Source organism: Neodiprion virginianus, chromosome 4 (assembly GCF_021901495.1).
Source record: "Neodiprion virginianus isolate iyNeoVirg1 chromosome 4, iyNeoVirg1.1, whole genome shotgun sequence".
NCBI classification, from domain to species: domain Eukaryota; kingdom Metazoa; phylum Arthropoda; class Insecta; order Hymenoptera; family Diprionidae; genus Neodiprion; species Neodiprion virginianus.
Window position 1 is genome coordinate 35,382,712 of NC_060880.1, and position 25,327 is coordinate 35,408,038.

At 39.0% G+C, this 25,327-nt stretch overlaps 2 protein-coding genes across 6 annotated transcripts; one reads left to right on the forward strand and one right to left on the reverse strand.

The window, feature by feature from the left end:
• Window positions 1-398: 398 nt before the first annotated feature.
• On the forward strand, window positions 399-25,211 carry LOC124304090 (D-2-hydroxyglutarate dehydrogenase, mitochondrial). Of its 2 annotated transcripts, XM_046762091.1 has the most exons (10): window positions 399-495; window positions 579-689; window positions 7,379-7,430; window positions 21,971-22,273; window positions 22,950-23,147; window positions 23,281-23,474; window positions 23,620-23,788; window positions 23,883-24,181; window positions 24,290-24,458; window positions 24,581-25,211. In XM_046762091.1, exons 4-10 carry the CDS (start codon window positions 21,985-21,987, stop codon window positions 24,835-24,837), a joined length of 1,575 nt encoding a protein of 524 aa, XP_046618047.1. In that variant the 5' UTR covers window positions 399-495; window positions 579-689; window positions 7,379-7,430; window positions 21,971-21,984; the 3' UTR covers window positions 24,838-25,211. The 2 variants fall into 2 exon arrangements, with proteins under 2 accessions (XP_046618047.1, XP_046618046.1); XM_046762090.1 differs by lacking the exons at window positions 399-495; window positions 579-689; window positions 7,379-7,430 and adding an exon at window positions 21,023-21,059.
• Window positions 861-9,147, reverse strand: LOC124304089 (polyhomeotic-proximal chromatin protein-like). 4 transcript variants are annotated; one of them, XM_046762089.1, is made up of 14 exons: window positions 8,942-9,147; window positions 6,792-7,016; window positions 6,299-6,746; window positions 5,930-6,193; window positions 5,545-5,823; window positions 5,176-5,374; window positions 4,783-5,021; window positions 4,213-4,593; window positions 3,378-3,945; window positions 3,030-3,287; window positions 2,764-2,895; window positions 2,518-2,665; window positions 2,241-2,430; window positions 861-2,162 (listed from the first exon to the last, which is right to left on the reverse strand). In XM_046762089.1, exons 2-14 carry the CDS (start codon window positions 6,833-6,835, stop codon window positions 1,932-1,934), a joined length of 3,381 nt encoding a protein of 1,126 aa, XP_046618045.1. In that variant the 5' UTR covers window positions 6,836-7,016; window positions 8,942-9,147; the 3' UTR covers window positions 861-1,931. The 4 variants fall into 4 exon arrangements, with proteins under 4 accessions (XP_046618045.1, XP_046618042.1, XP_046618043.1 ...); XM_046762086.1 differs by having other exon boundaries at window positions 6,299-7,016; XM_046762087.1 differs by lacking the exon at window positions 8,942-9,147 and adding an exon at window positions 8,780-8,846 and having other exon boundaries at window positions 6,299-7,016.
• Window positions 25,212-25,327: the final 116 nt, after the last annotated feature.

A 25,327-nucleotide genomic window follows, 5' to 3' on the forward strand; every position in this document is an offset into this window, starting at 1 on the left:
AAAAGCTTTGAAATTAAAAAAAGGTAATTTATTTTATATTCCTTCACCTGTTTTGATTCCATTTTTTCCATAATGCTTATAGCTGTACCTAGTAGCTGTTATGTAACTTTCAATAACAATTCTTATATCTACTTAGAGCCGTTAAACTTTATACTTAGATTTGTACTTTCAATATTCAACTACTATTGTTGGCAACAACAATGTTTCTTAACAGTATCAGCAACGCTTATTAATTAGTTATCCAAAAATGGCTATAAATCTCTCAATATCCAGTTATTACTCTCACTTTTAGTGATAATAATTTTCAAATCTAGGCTGTAAAGAGACTGATTTTCATAAAATAAACATTGGAAAAAGTGTCACATTTTGATCCTGTTGAGTTCGTTTCAATTGATTAGTTTTCAGTGCACTTTTATACAGCAGGCTGCTAGTACAATATTCAGCCAATTATCATTGATTATTTCAATGAAATATCTTGCGCGTTTTCAACACTAGGTATGTGCGAAAGAAATCTGAAGCATATCATTTGTGTTAGATGAAACTAGTAAATTTTGCAAGTGGTTCTATTTTCGTTATAGATATCGACGTGACAGGAAGAATCGGTTCTGGCTTACACTACGATGTATACATCTCCGACTTGCCTAGTATGCTCCGTGTGATGGACCATTAATCTCGTTGCACCATAAATTGTAAGTACATTTACAAAGTGGTTTGGCATTATTTTAAGGAAATATTCACGTAATGTGTTTTTGTAACGATACTTATTAAAATTTAGAATTTACAATCTGAAAAAGAAAACTCTCAGAAATTAATTATCTTGCGCAATAATATAATGGTCAGGTAAAGTACTTTGTACACAATTCGAGCTGTGATTATTTTTATTACCACTCAAAATTATTAATAATTCACGACGACGAATAATAAACCTCGATTTAATACTAGTATATCTCTATGATTTCACGTTATAAAATTTGGTATTTTAAATAAACAATTTATACTTAGAATTTATATTTACAATGTGAGCCATAAAATCAGCTCCCGTTGATTAAAAATAGCAGGGAACTTTAACATGGGGTATATGGCTGTACTTGTCTCTTTATGCTATAATAAGTATAGTATAAATGTATCCACCATGCTTAGTTAACCACAAATCACTAAAGTTTTTGTAGTGTATGTTTCTGAATATTCGGCAGTTTTATAGTTTTTTTCTTCCATTAATTTCTTTTTCACGTTTAGAACATATCCTTAGCCTAGAGAATCCTCTTGATATCATTCACTTTGCACCAATCGTTATGTCCATATCTAAGAGCCCGTTAGAAAAAAAGGTTGCACGTATATCAATATTTCTTTAGCAGTCTATAGAATCATCATATGTGTACTATATGCTATCATATAATACTTTAGTATACATGATATCAGGTGCAAATTTCACAAGTCATTTAAGATCTGATCGAGTATAAGTACGAAGTTATAAAGTTTCAAAAATAGTCACTTCATTTTAAAGTTTAAGTTCTCTTCTCAAATGTAGTTTCTTTGAATAAAACTTCGTGTGTATATTTTAATTGTTTAACGTGTTAGTACACTGTCTATTTATCTTCTAGGACTTGACTGTATGTGTAATATAAGGAACATTGCCAATGAATTATTTACACCAAAATTAGTAATTATTACCATGAGATACTCAAAATTAAATTTTTTGTGCTCCTACTTGATAAGAGTTTTTTTTTCGCAAAAGTTCGATAAATGAATGACCGAACAAAGAAATTGTAGCAAATAATCTGAAACGATAAATGAAATATTGCATACAATAATCATTTGTTAAACCCAGTAATATCATCTTTGAGAGAGTATATTGCTAAGAACCCTATACACAGTCATGAGTTCTCAGCACCATCAATGAACTTGAACACTTTTTGTTTTAATTATGGCTCTTAAGAGTTGTTCGATGATGGAATTGACGGGGACAAGTTCGAGTCCAATCTCATGGAGTCAATTCTGGCAACAATTTTTAGTGCTGGTCCCAACTTGATGCTCATCGCTGACATCAAATGATCTTCTTTTAGTAACATGAGGGCTTGACCATCAATCTCTTGGATTGCAAAGTCTTCGGCATAATCAGCACATCCTGGTAAACCGCGTATGAAATCGCAGACCTCGTTCACCTATTGATCAGACCGAGACAGACAGTCTTAGAATAAACCAAATCCTTGAGTAGGGGTTATAAAAGATTTTTATCTTACCGTCCACTTCACAGGATTAATCCGCGTTGCCGAATCATCTGCATTAATAGTGCCAGTAATGTTTGCAACGGATGTTGATCTGTCTTCTCCATTTTTCCGTATCGTATCTCCATTGTTAAGTTTGGACTCTGTGTCCACTTTTGCCCACTCCTTTTCTCCGTTCTCGCGATCGCTAGTTTCCTTTCTTTTGCTAAAAGTGTATAACTTGTTGAAAATTCGATTCCACAGCTGGGAGCCTAAATATTATTGTAACAATGAAAAGGCCTAGAATTCTTACCTCTTTGCACAGAGCACAGAACAGAAGCGCTTTGACTTCTTATATTTTCCATTGTGGTCTTCCAATAAATTTCCACAGGCTTCACATTTTGTAACAATTGCCCCATTCCCATCTCCATCATTCGAATAATCAGGCGCATGCTTTTTCCCTACAAGATGTATTATATATCAGTTACCGGGCACATACAATGTTACTAGATGTTTTTTTTTTTTCTTTTCGAATTCATAATCTGAGACTTCAACTTACTGGGAGGTTCGTCGATGGACTCTTTGTCTGTTAATAACATGTTATTTCTGTTCAATGGGTTTGACGTATCATGTCCAACTTGTCCCACTGTTCCAGTCAATGATGATCGATTTACAGCAAATGGTTCCGAAGCTATAAAAGGTAAATTTTTAGCCACCGACCAATCAACTACTCCAAACATTTTTCTGCACTTAATTTTTCCGGAAACGGTGTACAAAATTTAGTTCGACATAATTTATTTCAATGAGTTTATTGTCATTATTTACCTTCTTGAATGACGAATCCTTCTATTACGTGCGTAAGCACTTGTGGTTTGACCATAGCCTTGGGCGGTGCTTGCTTATTAGTCACAGTAGGTGGTACTGGCACTGATACTGTAGTTTCTTCTGTGCTTACTCCATTTGAAATAGAATTGATAGCGTTAGCAAGACCTGCAAGAGGGTTACTACATCCTCTATCTTCCAACTTTGGAGTTACTGTAGGTGTCGTCTCATCCTTGATCCCGTTTTTGCTGCGTTCGACTTCTGCAAACAGGTTTACATACCAGTTACTTTGAAACATTTTTAGAATTATAAAGGATTATAAGTCTGAAGAAGTAGTTTTTCAGTACAAACCCGGATTGTCAGTCTGAGTTATAGTGACCTCCATTTGCGATATGGTTGTATTGTCCTCTTTTTTGATAGCCTTCATATTTTCATGCTGTTGTTGCTGCTGTTGTTGCTGATGTTGTTGCTGTTGCTGCTGCTGTTGCTGCTGCTGTTGTTGTTGCTGTTGTTGTTGTTGTTGTTGCTGCTGCTGCTGCTGCTGCTGCTGCTGCTGCTGCTGCTGCTGCTGCTGCTGCTGGATTTGTTGTTGAGCCTGGTGCTGTTGTGCTTGCTGTTGTTGCTGTGCTTGCTGCTGGGCTTGCTGTTGTTGCTGCGCTTGCTGCTGGGCTTGCTGTTGTTGTTGATATTGCTGTTGTTGTTGTTTCGTCGGCATTATTAGCGGTTGCCCTTGATTATTGTAAAGCTGTTGTAACTGGTAGGCTTGACTGTGCATCGGTTGTTGAATTACTTGAACTTGAGGATGCGCCGCCATAGTTGTTATGGTTGTTGCACCCTGTTGTCCCGACAAAGCCATAGCAACACCTGGTTGTTGCTGTTGTTGTGGCTGTTGCATTGACACACTAACTGCACCTTGCAACTGTTTGAATTCAAATATTGAGAACGTTGGTCTCAACGTCGATATTTTAAAGTAACCATACTAAGAATATTTCTACAAATCGCACGCTTGCGCCCCCTGCTGAGAGTCAGCACCAATCCACACAACTTTTATGTGAGCCAAGCGTATTGTACAAATGCTGAGAATCAAAACTTGGTGGCACGTTGGTTGCAGTTTGTAGAAATATTCTCGGCATAAAATTTCGTTCATTTGGTAGGATTCAATTTCTCAAGAAATTATTTAACGTACTTGCTGAGTCATGCTGACTGTAACTGGCTGAGGCTGAACTTGAACTTGCGTAGGAACGACACTATGTGGTCCATTTCCTGCCTGTTGTTGCTGTTGTACTTGCAGTTGCTGTTGGACTTGCTGTTGTATTTGATGTTGAACATGTTGCACCTGTGGCACTTGTTGCTGAACTTGTTGTACTTGTTGCTGTAATTGCTGCTGGTGGTGCTGCTGTTGCTGAACAGTATGTTGCTGCATGATCATTGTAGCATGATGTACGTTAGATTTTGTTTGATTAGCAGCATCCGCTTTGGTCGTAGCTGTTGCTGCATTTGGTCCAGGGCTTGTCCGGATAATTGGTTTACCTCTACCTTTGCCACCTCCGCCTCCGGCTTTTCCACCCTGTATAAAAAATGAAAATACATCACAGCAACCATATAACAAAAACCGTTGGATAGTTATACATAATTCTCATTCGACAAAAATTAAAAAATGTAGCATGTCGATTGTGGTACCTTTACCAATATCCTCATCTTCGTTAAGGTTCCCTAAGGAAAGAAATGAGGTCAATTGCTGAATTTTGATAATTACCTGTACGTGTACTGTGGCCTGTACGCCATGAACGGTCTGCGTAGAAACTGAACTAGCAGGTCGAATATTTGGACCTTGCAGTGAAGATGGAAGAATGTTGAGTGGTCGTTGGCTACCACCTCCTTGTTTGCTTTGCTGTTGTTGCTGTTGTTGTTGTTGTTGCAAGTCAATTACTCTTGGTTTACCCCCAGCTGCAGCTATTTGCTGTACTCCTTGTATTTGCTGTTGCGTCGCCATAGCTAAGACATACAATACACACACACACACACACACACACACATATATATATGATAATATTTTCAAAACCAATCACATCGAGAATTGCAAATGATTTCTTTATCATTTACGCTTCTCAAAAATTCATACTCTTAATATAATTTGTGTATCACAAACCATTATGAGTCTGGATAGGCTGCGGACTTTGAATAAACATATCCTGTTGTGCTGGCCCTCTGATGAAAATCTGATTTGGAGTTAGAAGAGTCTGCGGTTGTAGCCCTGTCCAGGCAACTTGTTGAGCAAACGGCCAGGGGGCAAATTGCATACCTCCACTTCGTGTGCCTGTCGCAGTTCCCGTTGGACAGGTAGTATACTGGAAAATATCAGTGTTAGAAGCACAACGACAAGGCATTACTGGAAATTTAGTAAGCCGATTTTCGTTCCATTACACGGCCGAACTTTAATTACACATATCAAACTTCGTTCAGTTGAAATTCCCTTGGTATAGATATTATCCAACCCAATCATTCATTTATTTACTACCTTCTGCACTTGGTCTTGTTTATTAGCAGTCTGCTGCTGCTGCTGCAATGTCGGCGGAGGTTGTGGTGAGCCAAGAACTCCAAGTTGACTAAAAACCAATGTTTGCCCACCACCAGGATTGGCAGATGTTGGAACAGGGAGATATCCGCCAGGAAAGCCTTGCACTTTAGTACCTCCACTTCCTGGATGCCCACCTCCCTGTCCAGGATTGGAAGATGTTGCCAGCATATGTGGTGTTAATTGTGTCGTAGATTGGAATGGTTTTCCAGCCGTTATTACCTGTCAATCATTCAATTTCAATTTACATCGTTCAAACAGGAATTTCAATTTTGCATTATTTCTATCATCTCTGTATACAATAACGAGTATCTTCATTGACATTTACCTGTATAGACGAGGGATTTATTCCTGCCGGATGAAGAGCAATATTGCCTGGCATTATTAGCGGCTGTCCCTGAGTATTATAAAGTTGTTGCAAATGATACGCCTGATTCTGTATAGGTTGTTGTATCACTTGAACAGCTTGCGGATGAGCTGCCATGGTTGTTATTGTGGTTGCACCCTGTTGTCCTGATAAAGTCATTGATACACCTTGCTGCTGTTGCTGCTGCTGTTGATGCTGCATAGATACCGTCACTGCACCCTGCAACTATATCAAAGTAGCATTTAATAATCCAACGTTTTCAAATTTTATTACATATTCCCGATAGATGGCTATATTTTTTTTCTAATTCTTAATCCTTCACCAACATACTTGCTGTGGCATGCTGACCGCTACCGCTTGAGGTTGAACTTGAACTTGTGTAGGAACAACGCTATGTGGCCCATTCCCTGGCTGTTGTTGTTGTACTTGTTGTACTTGCTGTACTTGTTGGACTTGTTGCTGCACTTGTTGAACTTGCTGCTGTAACTGTTGCTGCTGCTGTTGTACCTGTTGCTGTTGTTGGACCTGTTGTTGTTGTTGGACCTGTTGTTGTTGTTGGACCTGTTGTTGTTGGACCTGTTGTTGTTGAGCTTGTTGTTGAGCTTGTTGTTGCTGTTGTTGTACCTGTTGCTGTTGAGCTTGTTGTTGCTGTTGCTGTTGAACCTGTTGTTGCTGTTGTTGAACGTTTTGCTGTTGCATGTCTTGAGTTGTCATCATCATTTGTTGTTGTGGTTGCTGTTGCTGCTGTGGTTGTTGTGGTTGTTGTTGTTGTTGTTGTTGTTGTTGTTGTTGTTGTTGTTGTTGTTGTTGTTGTTGTTGTTGTGGTTGCTGAGGTTGGGAAATCTCGATTTGCTTAACATCCGTCATTTTTGACTGAGTTTATCGCAGGTCAACAATGCTTTCAAACTTTCGAGAGAAGTTACTATTATCCCTATGTATAAAATTAGCTAAACTATGTAGATCACTTGCTGCACGGCGTTGTCTTTTTCTTGGCCATTTTGATTTCTTTATTGTTTTCCACCCGCATCTTTCCGTCGCATAGACAAATCTGAAATTCAATGAAATGTAAAAAAAAAAAAAAAAACGTTACAAAAATGCATTACGTACACAAAGGCAGATTTCCTTTCCTGAATTATTATTCTCCATACAAACCATGCTCTTGCATAGAATGACATTCAAGTTTTTTCTAAAGATGGAATCCACTATGATTATACACTTATAATTGAAATGTACTCTGACAGATTGTTTATAATGGGTCTTTGAATTTTTAATCATAAACAGCAGCTCCATCTATCTTTAATTTCATTGTTACATAACCGTATCTATATAACAAAGATAATGGTTTATTACACTTAAATAATCAAATGACTTGTTTTACTCAAGAGTTGTATTTTCTTTTTGATTGTGCAGTTTCGTCAGGAAGAGAGTTGACCACTGTCTTAAGAGTCTTCGGTACATTTTGGTGAGTAGTATGTTATAATTTGATAGCAAGTTTTTTTCTTCCAGTAAATCAATCTATACAGAATTACGATTTATAAGGGTTATAGAGGTTATGACTAATTTCAAAATGATAACAAAGTGCTGCAATATGATTTTAGGTCAAGTGCAAACTACGTAAGGATGGATAAAAGAATAACTTATAGGTATAATATATACGATGTAGGCTGTTTGTTACTTGATTCTACTAACGTAACGTGGGTAATCTACATTATTATATCTTGAACACGTGATCTGAGAAAACACATTATGTGCATTGATGCTATCGCCGATTAGTATTTGCTGAACTTGGAGTGTAATGAACCGAAAATAAGAAAGATATTGGGAATTTTTTAAATTCAGGATAATATCCATCTACCTGTATTGCTCTTAGCATTGCATATTGCACTGACAAAGCTAATTTCGAAATGATTAATAAGTCTTGTAAAGTATGCTCGACATATGTTTTAAATCAATATTGTGAAGTAACGAGAAGGCTGAAATAAGGAATGCTTGTATCACGTTTGCAAGACATTTCTCAAGTTTGAAAAAAGAACGGTATCTAAGGAAAATGAAGTGTAACAAATGAAGAGCAACGTAAAACAGCTGGGCGTCAGTAGTAAAACCCAAGTTTCATGTGGATAATGAGTATCACTGGTGCATATGTTTCTTTCTCCGGGGTGAACGTGCGGTTAGAGGAAGTGAGACGGTAAAACTGTAAATAGAGTGGAACTTGCGAGAGACAGAGATGAAATTAGTCAGTGAATCTCAACCCAGTGCGTGAACAACCAATTTTTTTTTTTATACAATTCTAGCAACATTCAACAATGTCTAGCCCGGCATTCTCCAATTTGTTGTGTATCAGGTCGTGCTTTCTGCACGTTGTTTGAACCACGTTTGCTGCCGAGACTTTTATTTCAAGAAGTTTGCAAGTGTTTGAACGCGACATGTGCACATCCATGCATGTCCGTACATACACATGCCAGTATAAGCGTATCGCCTGGGTTTAGCAAAAACGAACGCACATATCAGCATGCATACAATGTATGGCTCCCCTTGCGAGTACCATGTAAGTGTGTGTGTGCGTGAGTGGTGCGAGAGCAGTGGTGGATAGCTAGCCATCTCTCGCCTCGTGTCCATCTTGGAATAACAAAATACAAAATGTCGTCCGAGCAAAACCTCCATAATTAGTAAAAGCGGGGTGTGAGTGACAACACAGATCTCGCCATAATGGATCGTAACAATAGTAACGATAATAACAATAGCAACACGCGGTAGCGTGTATCACGATCGCGGATAGCGCGTTTACAGATATCGTGTATACGACCGACGAACCGAGAGTAGGTTAGAACCGAGGTGATAAGGTTGGAAGGCGTCCTGCTCTCCGACATATTGGATTGGGACTAGCTCACTGGCCGTCGGCTGGCTGCCGTCGATGGCTATGTAGGAACCAACACCGTCGCACACCAAAGCAAATCTCGATAATTTCCTACTCACCATGTATTAACACCGTTTCAGCGACTGCGCGGCGGTATTTAGCACGTTTTTAAACACACCAAACGTAACGATCGAACAACTACGTGTCAAATAATACGAGAATGTGAAATAACGCGAAATGCAACCGGGAAAAACATCGGTTTAGAAATAATATTCAGAGTTGACGTCGAAACCTGAAAGCGTTGGTAGTGGCGCTCACTCGCTGTCTGCCTCCCACTTAGTGAGCGAGGCACCCCTCGCCTTCCCCTTCTCGAACGCCGACCCTTCTCTCCCCCCCCTGCCCCTGTACGCCCCTCGCCCACCCGCCACCTCTCCCTCCACGTCGTGTGGCCATCGAGCTGCAACCGTTGTCCCCCATTGGCCCAACGTGGACAAATCCCAGAGGCATCGTTCACCGAGCGAAGGGCGGGGCCTCCGATATTCGGATTATGGGCGCATGCCTGCACACACTCGAACCCAGCATACGCGTCGTTCGTCTAATACTCATGCGCGACGCATATACACACCGTCTAGAGGTCCATAGCAGACCTGATGGTGTAAACTCCCGCCTCAGGGCCGTCGCATCAGGTGGTTTCGAACGGTACGCTTCTTTCGATTGTCATGTTTTTGAAAATTTCACTCGCTTCTGGTGAATTCTCTTTGGCAGTTTTCGGAGATTGGGAAGAACCAGGTGCTAGGTTCGTCGTTGCTGAATCTTTTGTCTAGTAATGACATTTCGTCGAAAACGGGGAAAAAGATTTTGCGACAGTCGTGACAGATTTTTAAGCCGTAAAAGAAAATCAGTCAACTTTGCAAAGTTGTTTGTTTCAAACTTTCAGTCTGATGTTGTGTTGCGTATACCTACCTATATCATGGAAAAAAAAATTGCATACAATCGACATATCACGTTGCGATGTGATATATTGACGTACTTGCACGCATTTGTAGGATCTGAATGTTGGGTATAACTTGAGGGTATAACGGTTTTTAATTGCATTTGCCTAACTGATTTACCGCTCTTTTTCAAATCAACATTAATTGCACAGTACGGTTGTGCCGTTAATTGAAACTGTAATTACCTCCTGCAGCGAGTCAATAAAACGGGGCACCAACTTCTACTCACGGCCCTGGCCCAGCTGACTACAAGCCGGGTTTATACCTCCGAGTTGAACGCAGGGGATTCGTGGTAGGTAGCAGTAGGGGTTAGCTCCACGAATCAGCCGAGCTTTTCTCGCCACTCAACGACTCCCTTCAATACAGGAGTATAAATTCCTCCTCACCTCTGCACGTTACATGCTGCTTCTGAGGAGCTTGTATGCATCTCAACAACATGGAACAAATTATACCTACATTTGATCGTAACGGTAGATGTTACAGCTTGGTATTCTTGTGAAAAGTTGAAACTAACAATAAAATTAACGTCATTCAATTTCTCCTTATATTTTTTCAATAATTCTTATACTCGATGTAAGAGTAAATAAATATTTCCAAATGCATTGCGAAAACATTAACAAGCATGCAACCAATCATTGATAACAATGCACGTCACGTATATCAGTAGGTACGTTCACATTACGGTCCAAGTAGGAATCTCCACTGAATTATATCATATTGCGTTAGAGTATAAGAGCTCGATGTTATGATACACTATATTTATGATTTTTTCTGCCAACGGTGGAGTGTAGTTTGGGTATAGTGGTGGGGTAAGTAACCAGCCAATGGTTTAGGTCGACCAGGGTTGCCAAGGAAACCGGTTAATGATTCCGGCCGCCACTGAGGAATTGGCTCGGCGAGGGTATTCCTGCGCATGCGTACACACACCGCTGGGAGACGATTTATTAATAGCGAGCCGTCCCGTTTTACGTTGTGTGCGTCTTGCCGGTCGACTCACACAACGTTATATCCGAATAGACGTCGGGCCGGTCACCTCTCGCCTCCGCACGCAGTAATTAAATCTCTCCACGCACACAGGAGCGCAACGTCGGAGCCTTGACGACGATTGGTGTCTTTTCCAACGTCAAAATCCCCACCTCCCACAGCTCGCCCCCTCCGGCCTACTCTCCTGTTCTATCATATTTTACTGATTCGATGACACGCGTATGTTGGTCCGAATCTACGTGCGTGTAACCACGTGCGCAAGTGTGCATGAATATAGGTTTACCGTATGATCGCAGCACGGCTAAGTGGGGGGAGGGGGGCTCCGGTATCCACCAGTGTAAACAGGGAGATCGAAATACTGTATACATCGGCCACTAGAAACGTAGGTACGCTGGCACGCCCATGCACCAAGGTCAAAATTAGTGCAGCACGTCACGCTCTTTCGGAGCTTATAGTTATATAGGTATGCCTGCTTACTTTAAACTCAGCTGACGTTTGTTATTCTATTACATAGTAGATATTTTCCAAGCCAACTTGTACCATGGGCAGGGATCACTTCGAGGTTCCATCGGCCACATGATTTTCATCAGCTGATCGTCTTGTAAAGTTTTGGTCGTTAACGAATCTAACGATAAATCGTTCGACGTGCGTCTCGAGTTGCAACCGCAGTTTATCATTGCTGTTATTCAAGCAAATAAAAGACCTATTTTTTCTCTACCGAAAGAAGATGCTTATACTCTGAGAAGCCAAAAAAAAACATTCACTTCGAGAGTAACTCGATTTCAATTTTACTGAAAATCATTTCTTTTTTTTTTTTAATCTTATTAAATTTACGTGATTTTTACAATCAATCCTCGTAACTTTGACTAATAACTGCTATTATCATTAACTCTGACGTTTTAAGGTTATTGCATCAACGTTCACACCGTACTTACTACGAAATCAGACGATCATTTAACTCTTGACTCGAAAAGTTTGTTCGTTAAAAAAAAAAAAAAAAATGCTAGAAACCGTTGCTACCAAGTATTATACAACGTATCGCGTTACGAGGTACAATATGCGGTATTGTGACGAGAAACAAAACCTCGCGCAGCACGAGGACACTAAGTGCATAAGCCATAAATGAAACGTATCAAGATACGTGCGATGTTCCCATATACGTATAAACATTTAATACCCGTATTGTATATTGTAGGTATATACGCCCATACAATACCGATCAGGGTTTGGGCTGCAGGCAAGATGAGAACATCAATCAGTGTTAGGTTGACACGTGAGACTCCCTGGCCTCTCATGCATGTGCAGCATATAAGTACGAGACATTCGGTGCAGGGGAGCGTTTGAGACACCTAAGGTTTCGACTTGTACAATCCCCTCCCTCTCCCTCTTTCTCCCCTCCTCCCCCTCCCCCCCCCCATACCATCTCGCTCTCGAGGTGTAACAGGCATGATGCAACCACAGGGTTCTCCTTGATCCGGAAAAACCAAGTCTCCGACAATATGCGGACTTATGCGCCAATAGGAACATTCCTTCTCTTTCTCTCTCTCTCTCTCTCTCCTTGTCTCTCTCCCTATTTCTCTCGGCAGTCGCTGCTCTTGGTCTCTAAATAATGAAGGAGAAAAATTGAATATGGAACACCTATAAGAGCTCTTCTCCCTGCAGATCGTCGCCGCTGCCCCCCCTCTAGTCGTCCCTCGAAATTCCGTGTTTCCCCCTCTCTGCCCCTCGCCCTGCAGCCGCCCTCTTCGTCCCTTTTTCATTCCTCCGACGTCGCCGTCACGGTTTCGTCTCCCTCCACTCTTCGCTCTCGCTCTATACCAGCCGGTTTCTCTCTGTCCCTCCCTTTCTCTTTTTCACCGACTCGCTCCCTTTATCAGTCCGTCTCTCTCGTTCCTACTCGTGCCTCTCTCAATTGTAGCCACGAAGAATAGTGGCCTAGAGCGCGCTTGCGGGGTGGGCGTTTCACGCTCACGTGACGATCAACGACCACCGCCGAGTTTCTATACGGTATAGCACGTAGTGTGGGTAGGAACTTGCTACATAGGCATTACGTGTACGCAGATATAGTATACCTAGGTATACATCCATATATGCATATGCTATACCTACCTATATGGTATATGTATATTATTATACATATAGATACCCGACCAGATTCTCGATGCATATACGTTGAGCGGCTGGAGTGGGGCGAGGGGTCGAGGAGAGGGAAAACTTCACGTAGGTATATAGGTATAGATATACGACTCGCGCTCTAACGGCGGGGCATGAATAATTGTAATGCAACATTCGCGGACTCCGCGCGTCGTGCCCTCCCTCCCCTCCCCGCCCCTCGCTCTACCGATTCGCTATCTCGTTCGGCCTTGTGTCGCCACCTCGTATACGCTTTGCTGTCTCCTTTTCTCTCTTTCTCTCTCTCTCTCTCTCTCTCTCTCTCTCTCTCCGTACGCAGCACGCCTCGATCCCAGTCACCCTCTCTTCCAGCTCTCGCTCTTTTCTTTATATCCATGTATCGGTGTATACATATATGTGTATATGTATAATTGTTGTGGCAGGTCCTTAAGCTGGTACTCCCTTGTATAAATATTGACCAAAACGATCAGTTTGACAGCTGTATTACATAAGAGCGAATGATGGGCATGATGCCTGTGCTAGATTGAGGGAGAAAACATGGCGATGTCATTCAATGACCATCTTAGGCCACTTGGAAAATTAATTTCAAACGGAAAAACAGTCTTGTTTATTTGTATATCACTTTGTCACGATCAACGTTTATCTTTATTCACTCCACTTGTCTATGATGATATCGCGTTCAATATTGTTTACATCGATATTCTAAGAGCATGTGATCGTACTCAAGCTGTGAATGAAGATCGACGAATTCGAGAACCGTCACCCGTATATAGGTATGTGTATACCTATACACGTCTGGCTGGTTGAAAGATGGCGGAAGAGGGTCAGAGAGGGGGGAGGAAGGGTGTCCATATTCTCGGTTTGCTGTATATCGCTAATTGATATTGACGGATGTTAAAGCTGTTTGAACCAATCATTAATTGTCGATCACAAACTTGTTTGACAATACTCACTTTATTTTGTCATTATCATATACGCATTAAAAAAGTATTAAATCGTACGATACGAGGAAACTTCGTTACGAGTATAATAACGTTGTACGCGTAGAAATGTATATTGGAATCCTAAGAACCTGGTGCAAAAATTTTGCTTCGTATAAGTAATCCATTCTCATTCACCCTGTACATATGGAATGCACTGTTGCAACATCATTTAATATTCTAACGTGCATGATTTGGTTCGATGAACCTTGCCATGCAATCGTATGCTGTAGTTCTGCACTTTGCGATTCTATATACCTAAGTTGCACAATTCGAGGCTCATCATTTACTCTTGTCATCGTACCTACGGAGTTTACAATTTCAATTGCAACACGAGTATACGATAACAGGTATAAAAATGCACTGCGGTATCGCGTCGACGAGCCTCGCCATTCTCTTATTTCTTTATGTATTCATTTTCATATTAAATTTACAGGAAAAACAAATAGAAAACAACTGTCACGATCGCAGTACGTATATATATATATATGTATATTATAGGCGGATTACCGCGGGGAATCTTATAACAATGGTCAAGTCCGTGGGACAGATGTCACTCTAATCTTATCAGAAGAAAAAGCTCATTGTCTTGTACAGTTATAGATATGTGATTTTCTCCGTCAGAACATACAGCAATAAAAATTCGAATATTTGATTCCATCAAAATTTTAATGGGTCATTACACCTTCTGAGAAGAGATTTCACGATTTTTTCCGAGTTTTTCATTCATGTGTTCTTGAGATATGAATTTTTGAATTTTTTTTGTCGAAAATTCTCAACTTCTTGAAATACTGAATAAATGAGATGTTTTGTTTTTTGTCTTAACTAATTCTCATAAAAAACATTGTTTTCTTTCACAAATGATGCCGTAGGATTTATAGTGGAGTCACATGTCACTATTATTTTTTTTTCAATTTGAAATTTCATTCTGCCGAATAACTGGCTTCTGTATCAAATCAGACAGGAAGTTTCGATAACTTTAGACTCCCTTTGGAACTCTTTCAGTTAATTTTACTATTTTAAAGACTGTGGACTATTTTTCACAAAATTTTCGTCAGTTGAATCCTGCTATCAATATGAAAAAAATAATCTGTCCATATTGCGATGTTTTTTTTCTACTAGGAAATCATACGATTCGTAGGAAAGTCGGATTTCTATGTACTTGAATCTAAACTTATGTAAATTTGTGCTATCGTATTTGAAGTTAATTTCGGAAAATATGAAATTTTCATTCGATTCTTTGTAGATAATTTTCTAATAAATGTTGCTAAAATGTTGAAACGTGTCTTCTTTGAACTGTCATGTTTTTCGTCCTTCTTGCAGACCGAAATTAGCAAATGTACATCAGTTTAGATTTAAGTCCAAAGAAAGCCGACTTTCTTACGAATCGTATACTTACCTAGTAGAAAAAAACATCGTAATATGGACGGATTATTTAATACTGATAGCAGGATTCAACTTTCGAAAATTTTGTGAAAAATAGTCCCTAGTCTGCAAAATAGTAAAATTAAGTGAACGAGTTCCGGAGGGAGTCAAAATTTAACGAAATCTTCCCGTCTGATTTGATACACAAGCCCTATTCTGCAGAACGATATATCAAATTAAAGAAAAAGAAAAAACAGAATGAGATGTGATCCCACGATAAATTCGACGGTATAATTTGTGAAAAAAACATTGTTTTGTATGAGAATTTATCAAAAAAAAGTGTGCAACCTCTCGAAATCGTAAAGTTAAAGCTTCAATTGAAAAAATCACACCGCAATTGATAATGATCAAGTTTTTTGTAAATTTTTTCTTGAAGTATACCTAGTTGGATAGAAAAAATTTCAAAAAAACAAACATCCTATTTGGTCAATTCTTCAAGAAGTTGTGAATTTTTTACAAAAAAAAATTCAACAATTCATATCTCGAGAACACATGAACGAAAAATATCGAAAAAAATCGCTAAAGCTCATCTTATTAGGTGTAACCACATATAAAAATTTTGATGGAATGAAAAATTCAATTTTTTATTGCCGTACGTTCCGATGGAGAAATCCCCGTATAGATTCTTCGTCGTTATACCTTAGGTATATGTACCATATTGTACGTGGATTCTCCATATATCTGCAAATACAATTTGTGATAATCTAGCATTTAGAGACGAAAATTTACATAGGTTTGTATTATAGGTATGCACATAGATTATGTATCCGATTGTAAGATATGAAGAATCGTAGGTGTAATAAATACACACTAGGGCAGTTCAAAAAAGTGCTTTTTTTTCATTCGTTCCCATCTCCTCAAATGTTCTGGTCTTTGGTGGAAAACAGATCCTCTCAAACGATGAGCTCTTCAGTTCAGGTTTAACAAGCTCTCTATTTTAGTTTTCATTTCCCATTCATTTGATATAGGAAAATTTCGCTTTTCGTTAAAAGCTAAAATGCTCGTAAACTATTCAATATTTTTTAAATAAATTTATAGATCCTTGAAGTTGATTCTTCAAGTTTTACAAATCTCTGTAACAAAGCGTCGTTTTCATGATTAGAACAATATAGATTTTCTCCTTTTCGATAAAAATCGGTAATTTTCAGATGACTGTAAAGCGTGTTCTAATGACGATACAATTCATGCTTCGTTATAAAGGTTTGGAAAGCTTGAAGGATATAGCTTACGAGTATTTTAACTTTTATCGAAAGGTGAAATTTTCCCATGATAAATCAATGGGAAATAAAACTGAAAATAGCAATTTGTTAGATTTGAGCTATATTCTTTTTTGAACCACGCTAATGCACACACTGATACACAGAACACAAAATTTATATCACTGAGAGAAATTAATAGTTTCGGTTACCGGTCAGTCCTTAACTATTTTCATTTTTTACCACAATCGAAAAATATAGTTCCAGGTAGAAAATGAAAATTAGTTTTCTAGCTGTTACCGGAAAGTCTAGTATCCGTTACTATTCTTTCCCATTACGATCACTGTTGCTATATTTTCTTGCAACTGTTGTGAAAATTTAATGCTTGTGCAGCAATAAATTGATTTTAAAGCCTTATTTAACCAAAAAAGTATAGTAAACCAAACAAACTGATTTTACATTGCAATTACCAAAAAAGGATCGACAATAACGCAAAATGGTTACGTCCACCGCGTTTTTCGTAATCCCAACAATATTCAAACAGTTTTTTTTAACGATACCTTTTTTACTGAATTTTTCTAGTTCCCGAAACAAATGAAATTTTTCTCAGTGTGGACGAACAATTTGTTACTGCAGAGTCTTAGATATACGTCATATAGTATACGAGGTATGATTAATTGTTCTGTAAAGGTATGGGAATCGTATATACATATACGATATACCATATAGGTTATATGTTTGGATTGCGGAGGCGTTGAATAGCTGGTGGTTCATATATACCATACGTCGTATGGGTATAACCATGACGAATGCACGTCGTGCAGGGATTCGTACGTGAGAATTCTTCACCGAATAACGTAGACATCTCTCAATTATTGGATGGCAACAGCTGTGTGGCCCCAGCATAGCCATTTGCTAATGGATGAGTCTCTCTATGAAGTAAGGCTTTGGTGCATGGCAGATTATAAAGTTTCTTGCACCAATTAAAATCGTTGCGATCTCGAGTTGTAAGTCACCGTGACGTTAAAAATCCCATAAATATACTGTATACCTATACGTGCGTTTGCCGAGGTGTGCAAGTCTACGAGGCATATCTTTATACATTTTTCCACCCTTCCCGAGTTTTTCTACCACGGCGCTAAGATGATGTCGTCCACTTCATTTCACCGCCTTCGGATGTCAATGGCTCTCGCTTCACACGGGCCTTTTACACTACCATAATATATATATAGAGTTTACTTAAACCAAGGCTTCGCTCATTCAGCAAATGCTAAATAACACTGACGATGAAAATTCATTATGCACGTAGGTATAGCTAGCGAAGTTTACTCTGTTTATGAAAGACTCGCAATAATTTAAAATTTTCCTCCGTATACTTAATGCATACCAATAAGACCTGTATAATAAGAGTACCTACCTACTGCAGTACTTGGCATTATGAGGAGTATTCTCTCCAAACAGTGTCTACGTATATGTCGTATAACTTATACCTTTATAACTGTACAGTTGTAACTCATCCCTGTCATACCTAATGGAGAGTCAATTTGGATTCTAATCGATTCACGTGATTATCAGAACGTCAGCTAATGATCGTAATTTCACATTAATTCATCTGTGTTACAAATATTTTACCACGGTCACTGCCGGTTAGGCACAAATTTGGAAATACTTGGGCTTGCACCGCGATTTCACGTTCTGCATTTTATTTCGATCACACAATGTCTCACACGTTAAAGTTATTCATACTCATGCTACAAGATAATAGACGATAATACATGTTATGAAATCAGCATATGTGGTACATTTCTTCGACATTATTACTCATACAAAAGGATAATTGATATGCTAGCTTTATCAAGTTATATGTGTGAGGCTTATCAATTAGTCTTATTCCCACGATGAATAATATCCTAGATTGTAGATGTATCACGAACTTTGTTTGTTTTCATTATTTCGTCTGCAGGTATCTATATGACAAACACAATACGTACATTATAGGTATAAGACGAGCTTTAACTAAGTATATATCTGTGATGTACGGCCTTGCACTTCATGCACGCGTGTGGCCCTCACCCTTCACGGAGAAAGAGAGATATAGAGTTCGGTGCCTTCCCTCCACCCTCGGCTTTTCACCCTCAACCCCGAACTGCAACCCCTCGGATCTCGTGGTTTTATCTCTCTCGCTGCTTGGTGAGCTTTGTCAAGTGTTTTTTCCCCGATGTCCTTATAGGTATGCACGTGTATCCGCGATCGGAATATACCTACGCGAGGCTAACGATTTTGGTCAACTCCATTAAATCCGTTTTTCATTTACGTACGAACTAGTTTGCGGTACTATTATATACACAAATAGCTGCTATACGCGTACAACTTTCTGGATATATAATTTGTCCTGCCTGTTCGATGCGCGATTCTGTATATGCTCCTACTTGTTGCAGCTTCTACTGCGAATTCGATGAGTTACACCCGTTACAGGTACAGAAATACCTGCTCATTAGTGACTTAACCTTTCGGCTAACTTGTTTTCGTTTCGAAACAAAATGCGAGCTCTATTATCTATGAATTATGTGACAATGACTGGCGATGCAGCCGGCTTGAAAGAATGGGAGTCGTTCTCACATAATTCGTATTATAGAATCGAGCTCGTATTTATTTTTGGACCGAAAACAAGTTAACCGAAAAGTTGAGACATAATGAATGCTACTGTACATATTGAGAGGGAGTCGAGTGCATCTCTATTCAATTTTTTTCTTTTTTGTTTTAGAGCATGAAGGAATTATGAATAAACATTAAGAAATCAAGTTTATTTTATGTAACTACGTGTATAATTATTCGCAGTATTTTGGAATACCATACCCTTTTGAACATGCATATTTATAGTGCACAAAAGTGTTAAAAAGTAATTTCGTTACAGAGTAGAAAACATTCCCATAGTCGTTCGTGCGCAAAAAAAAAAACCAGCTTCACACCTTCCATTTTACATCATGGAACGCATAAATTACACATTGTGTTAGAATCGTTCGTCTTCGGTGTTCAATTTTACGCACGCAACGTGTTGCTTTAGCTAATAAAACACGTTGTATAATATGATCTTTGGGCTCTTATTTTGTGTGTTATTATTAACTCCAAATTAGTTTGAATATAACATGAAGACATTGAGTTGGCTGTGCTTTTTTTTTTTTTTCAACATCATAACGACCATCGACGAAGTTTCGAATAATCATTTTTACAATTAATTTGAACGACGGAATGACCTTGCCACGTCACGGAAGTCTAACCAATCAGAAAACTCGACAGTAATTCTCAATGATTAGACGACCTAGATATTCGTTAACGTTACAATAATTGTTTAGTGACTGATTCTGATGACTGTTTTGACACGTACTTTCCAGAAGTAACCGTGACCTGATCTAACATTTAATAACGATCCACGGTGAGTCTTAATATTTTTAAATGAAAAGTTCGAGGACCCCAAAGCTACGATTGGGAATTTGTTATAAATCGTCTCTATAATACATTTTTCATCAACTTGAAATAATCCCCTGGGCCGTTTTTTTTATTTCTTAAAAATTCGTCAAAATTGCTACGTATAATAACTTAAACGCTAAATAAGCTGGTTCATTCTAATGATACGAGTTTGAATAAATATTTAAGTAAGTTAAAGTACTTGCAAATCATTATTGTAATAGTAACATGAATATTTTATTCAAGTATTTTTCAACAATCACTAAAAACTAGCCATATTTATAAAATTCATAAAATAATTTTTTTTTTTGAAAAAGAAATTTTTATTTGAAAAAAGTTACACGAACTTACAATGTGTATGTATTTTGTTGTTAGTACGTTTTGAACTAAAAAAAACTCAAAGTTACATAAAACAAAGGAGTAGCACGCATTCATTTTATGTAAACAAACCTATGTAAACAAACCTAACGCTTTGGAAGATTATTTTGTTCGCTGTTGAATTATTATTTAAAGGTGCATTATTACTAACGATCGATAAAGTAAATAATTGTCATATCGATAAATAGTAAAGTAGGATAAATATTCATGTTACTATTATAATAACGATTTGCAAGTACTTTAACTTACTTAAATACTTATTCAAACTCGTATAATAAGGATGAACCAGCTTATTTAGCGTTTAAGTTATTATACATAGCAATTTTGACGAATTTTTAAGAAATAAAAAAAACGGCCCAGGGGATTATTTCAAGTTAATGAAAAATGTATTATAGAGACGATTTATAACAAATTCCCAATCGTAGCTTTGGGGTCCTCGAACTTTTCATTTAAAAATATTAAGACTCACCGTGGATCATTTTCAATCTATTCCAAGAGTTAGGCTCGATGAAAGATGGGTATAGCTTTGATTTTTCATATACAGAATAGCGATCTAGGAAAGTGGGGAACGTGTGAATTTTGGATCAAGGATAAAGATTTTGCGAGGACAAAAAATATTCGTTGAAGTCGTGAACCAATCTTCGATCGAAGATCTGCAGATTATGGCACAGGATAAAAAAAAAGGTACCAGTGTCACTTAGTGCATTAATTTTTTCCAAAACAACGGGGAATTTGTAGCATGACGAAGGCACGTTCGTCGTGTTTTTTTCTCTTCCCTTCTCTTCTCATCCAAAATTCATTATTATACTATACGATATAGTTACTTTCCAACGAAAACGATAAAAAGTAGGTATTCACAACCTGGGTGGTTATCATGTAACAATTCCATAGCAGAGTATTAACAACATTGACCATTCGTGACCGCCGGTTGCGTAGTGTGACTGCATATTTTTGTGCCGTATATATATATATATATGTATAAAATAAAACCCTTTCCCCCACCCTTCGAGTCCCACCGTGCCACTGACCGCTACCCCGTGAAGTACAGTCGGCCCAGTCAGTATCCCGGATCTAAGAGAGACTGCCTCGTTGTTAGGTTAAACCTATACCGCGATCGTAAATCTGTCGGCGATGGTTTTCGAGTGGTAAGAATTCCGCTCGGTCAGGCCATTACACGGTCACGTTTCCTCGAGGCGAGTCAATTTACGTCGTTATACGGAGAACTGCAGCAAGCTGCGAAGTGCAGGTGGACGGTGTAAAAGTTTTGCGGTTGACTGTACGCTCCCCCCCCCCCCCCCCCTCCCATCCCGGTACACTCCCCGATCGTGGCGCGGAACGACGACGAAGCGGAGAATTTCAACTCCTAATGCCCTGAAACGTGAAGAAGAACGGCGGGGATCGCACGATTCGTCTTGAGCCGACGAAACTGTCCGAAAATATTTTTCCACCACCACTACTTACTATTAGTTTTATGGTGATTCGTGGAATTTTGGGAAAAGGGGCGGGGCGGGTGGAGGGCTGCGGGGGAGCAAACGAACGACGTAGAGAAATGATTCCAGGCTAATATACCGACGTGCGTACATATTTTGTTACAGAAAAAGTGCGCCGAATGATGTTGAGCGTTTTGCGACAGCTGCGAAACGTTCGGAAGGGCGGTTATGCGGCTATGCGGCATCCGAAAATCAAGGAGTCGGCAACGGTGTTTTTCGCCACGGAATCCGTCGCTACACTTAAGCCTGAACCCACCGCTGTCAGGTACAAGGTGACACGTGGACCTTACGCCACTGTTACCGACAGCCATCTACGCTTCTTTGAGGATCTTCTCGGCAAGGACAGGCTTATAACTGATCCCGACGAATGCGAGAGTTACAACGTCGATTGGGTTAAAATGGTCAGAGGTGGGTGGTGGAAGCTGCGGTAGGTGGTATAACTCAACGCGCCTCGAGAGAACCTGCGCACCGTCTGCGCGGAGGTTGTTCATGCATTTGCCGATGGGTGGGAGAAGGAAGGAAAAAGGGGAGGAGCTGAGCGCGAGGGAGACGCCGCGCGTCGTCTTTCTTTTATTTCCCCACAAGCTTTTCCGATTACTTTTTCTCTGCCTTCTTTCTTTTTTTCTATTTATTTCTTTTATTTCTTTTTCTTATTTTTACTTCAACCCCCTCTTTAATCCTTTGTTATTTTTTCTTTGTTTTTACGCTATCCGCCATTTGCGTCCACAGGTTTAACGGGTTTTGTGTTCAACTTTAATTATTATACTACTAACTGAATATGGACCGTGGCTTCGTTCGGTTTTAGATTAAGTCTGTCGGTTCACAAGACTCAAGGGTCGATTGTGTCGTGCGTGCCGCTGCGTGCGATAAAGCAAGAAAAGAATATTTCACAGAGCGCGCCACTAAACGCGACGCTACGTTAGCGACATCTCTTATTAGGAATGTAAAGCTTTGATTGGTATTTGAAATTAGCGCGAGTTACGAATTATGCCAATTTTTTTTTACGTGATTTTGCACTGACTTTGAGTACATCGCTTCTCTAACTTTTTCGATTTACATCACTTTTTTTTGTGCTATTTTTTAGGGTGCAGTCGTCTCGTTGTGAAGCCAAAGACTACGGAAGAGGTTTCAGAGATACTCCGATATTGTAATGTAAACCGACTAGCTGTATGTCCTCAGGGCGGAAACACTGGACTTGTTGGCGGCAGTGTACCTGTTTTCGATGAAATAGTTCTCTCGACCAGTCTCATGAACAATATTATCGAAGTTGATAATATTTCAAGTAACTATCCTTCGCAGGATTTTACAGCTCCTACCGTGCCCCATATTCCAATTTCTATTAAATCCTGGATCGATAAGTTCTTCGTCGTTGTGAAATTCCTGTTCTTCTAACTCCATATTATTTTTATCTGTAGGCACACTGGTCTGCCAAGCTGGCTGTGTTCTAGAGACCTTGGAAAATCATTTAACCCAGTCAGGGATGATGATGCCACTGGATTTAGGCGCTAAAGGCAGCTGTCAGATTGGTGGTTGTGTTTCTACAAATGCTGGTGGTCTTCGACTGTTGCGTTATGGAAATTTACATGGCAATTTGTTGGGGCTCGAAGCTGTACGTTAGATGTTAAACAATTAGTAAATCTAGAACCTGAGATTTAATATTCTACCGGATCGTGCAGATACTGTTACACAGATTCTAGTTACTTTGATGCTTATAATTTGATATTAATCAAATCCTACTTCTTGTATTCCAAAAGGTGAAGGCAAATGGAGAAATTGTAAATTGTTTGAATACCTTAAAGAAGGACAACACTGGATACCACCTGAAACACCTATTTATCGGATCAGAGGGTACTCTGGGTATCGTCACGAAAATTGCCATCCAGTGCCCCACACTTCCGAAAGCTGTGAGCGTGGCTTTGCTAGGTGGGACAAACTTGACTTTTAGTATCTTTATTTCTTCATTTTATGTTTGCAAAGTAACTCTAATCAAAATACGTTAATCATTGGATTTCCACAGGTGTAGATAGTTTTGAGGACTTGTTGAAGACTTACCAGTTAGCACAGGCGGAATTAGCGGAGGTTCTTTCTTCTTGTGAAATGATTGATCGAGCTTCAATGTCTGTCTGTACTGATAATTTGGGGTTGAAGAATCCGCTAGTTATAAATAATGATGGCTATGAATTTTACATGCTAATTGAGACGGCAGGAAGCGAGACACGTCACGATGAAGAGAAACTTAATCAATTCCTCGAGAAAGCTATGGAAAGAGAAATAGTTAAAAATGGTACAATTGCCACGGAACCTACAAAAATTAAAGTGAGTTTTGAAACACTCATACTTAATTTTTGTCTTTCAACACGAGGCGCAGGAATACACAGTTTAAACTTTTTTCATCCCTGCTAAGGATAGATTTCATCTTTTCAGAATATTTGGCAACTCAGAGAACGTATCACGGAAGGGGTGATGCGAGATGGTTATGTATTCAAATATGACATTTCTGTGCCCTTACCAAACTTTTACGAAACAGTCCACGCTCTACGTGAACATCTTAAAGATCCTCGTATCAAACGAATCGCAGGATATGGTCACATCGGTAATTCTCTAGACGAACGTCATAATTACAGACATAGTTTAGTTCTTGCATAATTACAAGTTGAGCAATTTTATATTTTAAGCTGGGCAAAATTCGTACGATAAACGTAACAATTTTTTCAGGTGATGGAAATATACACGTGCAAGTTTCAATTCCTGAATACATAGATGAAATAGCTCATCAAGTGGAACCATTCATTTTTGAATACGTTTCTAAATTGAAGGGCAGTGTGAGTGCAGAACATGGAATCGGGTTCAAAAAAACTCAATTTTTGCATCTGAGCAAAGATGAATCTGCCATCAAGTTGATGCACGAACTCAAACAATTGATGGATCCAAATCGAATTCTAAACCCGTACAAAGTCCTACCGTCCTTGTGATCTATCAAACAAGCTTCTCAATCCCAAAAATTCAATCGCTTTTTGTTCCAGTTTTACCGTGATATAAGACTATCTCTACAAACAAACTTTCTCACTAGTGTATATGTGTATTTGTACCTACATACAATCCAATTTAAATATGTACATAGATAAGTTACGCTAATGTATTTCACGTCTACATGTTACATTTTTTTTATGACTCGTAATATTTCAAATGCAATATTTCACAAAAGAATCTATGTTTGAATCCGAGATAATGCGTTGAAAGGTGCAATAAAGCTCCGTATGCATCTATACCACAAAATTTTATTCATGTCAAACCATCGAAAATTCGTATCTCTAATAAAAGGATTACGAAAGTTGGATTCTAAAAATATTGAAGAGCGTTGAATCACGCGTTGTATCTACGTCACATCCATCCACCTCGATGTCGAAATTTGGGTCATGGTGCAACTGTAATTCCAATAAAATTCTGATTTTGAAAATCGGT

Bases quoted from the DNA above. Each gene is read 5' to 3' on its own strand.
- LOC124304089 (XM_046762086.1), bottom strand. From the start codon at position 6,835: ATGACGGATGTTAAGCAAATCGAGATTTCCCAACCTCAGCAACCACAA. The intron at 3,946-4,212 runs GTACGTTAAATA...GAATTCAAACAG, and splicing joins CAGTCAGCATGACTCAGCAA to TTGCAAGGTGCAGTTAGTGT. The intron at 2,163-2,240 runs GTAAGATAAAAA...TCTGATCAATAG, and splicing joins TTAATCCTGTGAAGTGGACG to GTGAACGAGGTCTGCGATTT.
- LOC124304090 (XM_046762090.1), top strand. From the start codon at position 21,038: ATGGCACAGGATAAAAAAAAAG. The intron at 23,475-23,619 runs GTACGTTAGATG...GTATTCCAAAAG, and splicing joins ATTTGTTGGGGCTCGAAGCT to GTGAAGGCAAATGGAGAAAT. The intron at 24,459-24,580 runs GTAATTCTCTAG...CAATTTTTTCAG, and splicing joins CGCAGGATATGGTCACATCG to GTGATGGAAATATACACGTG.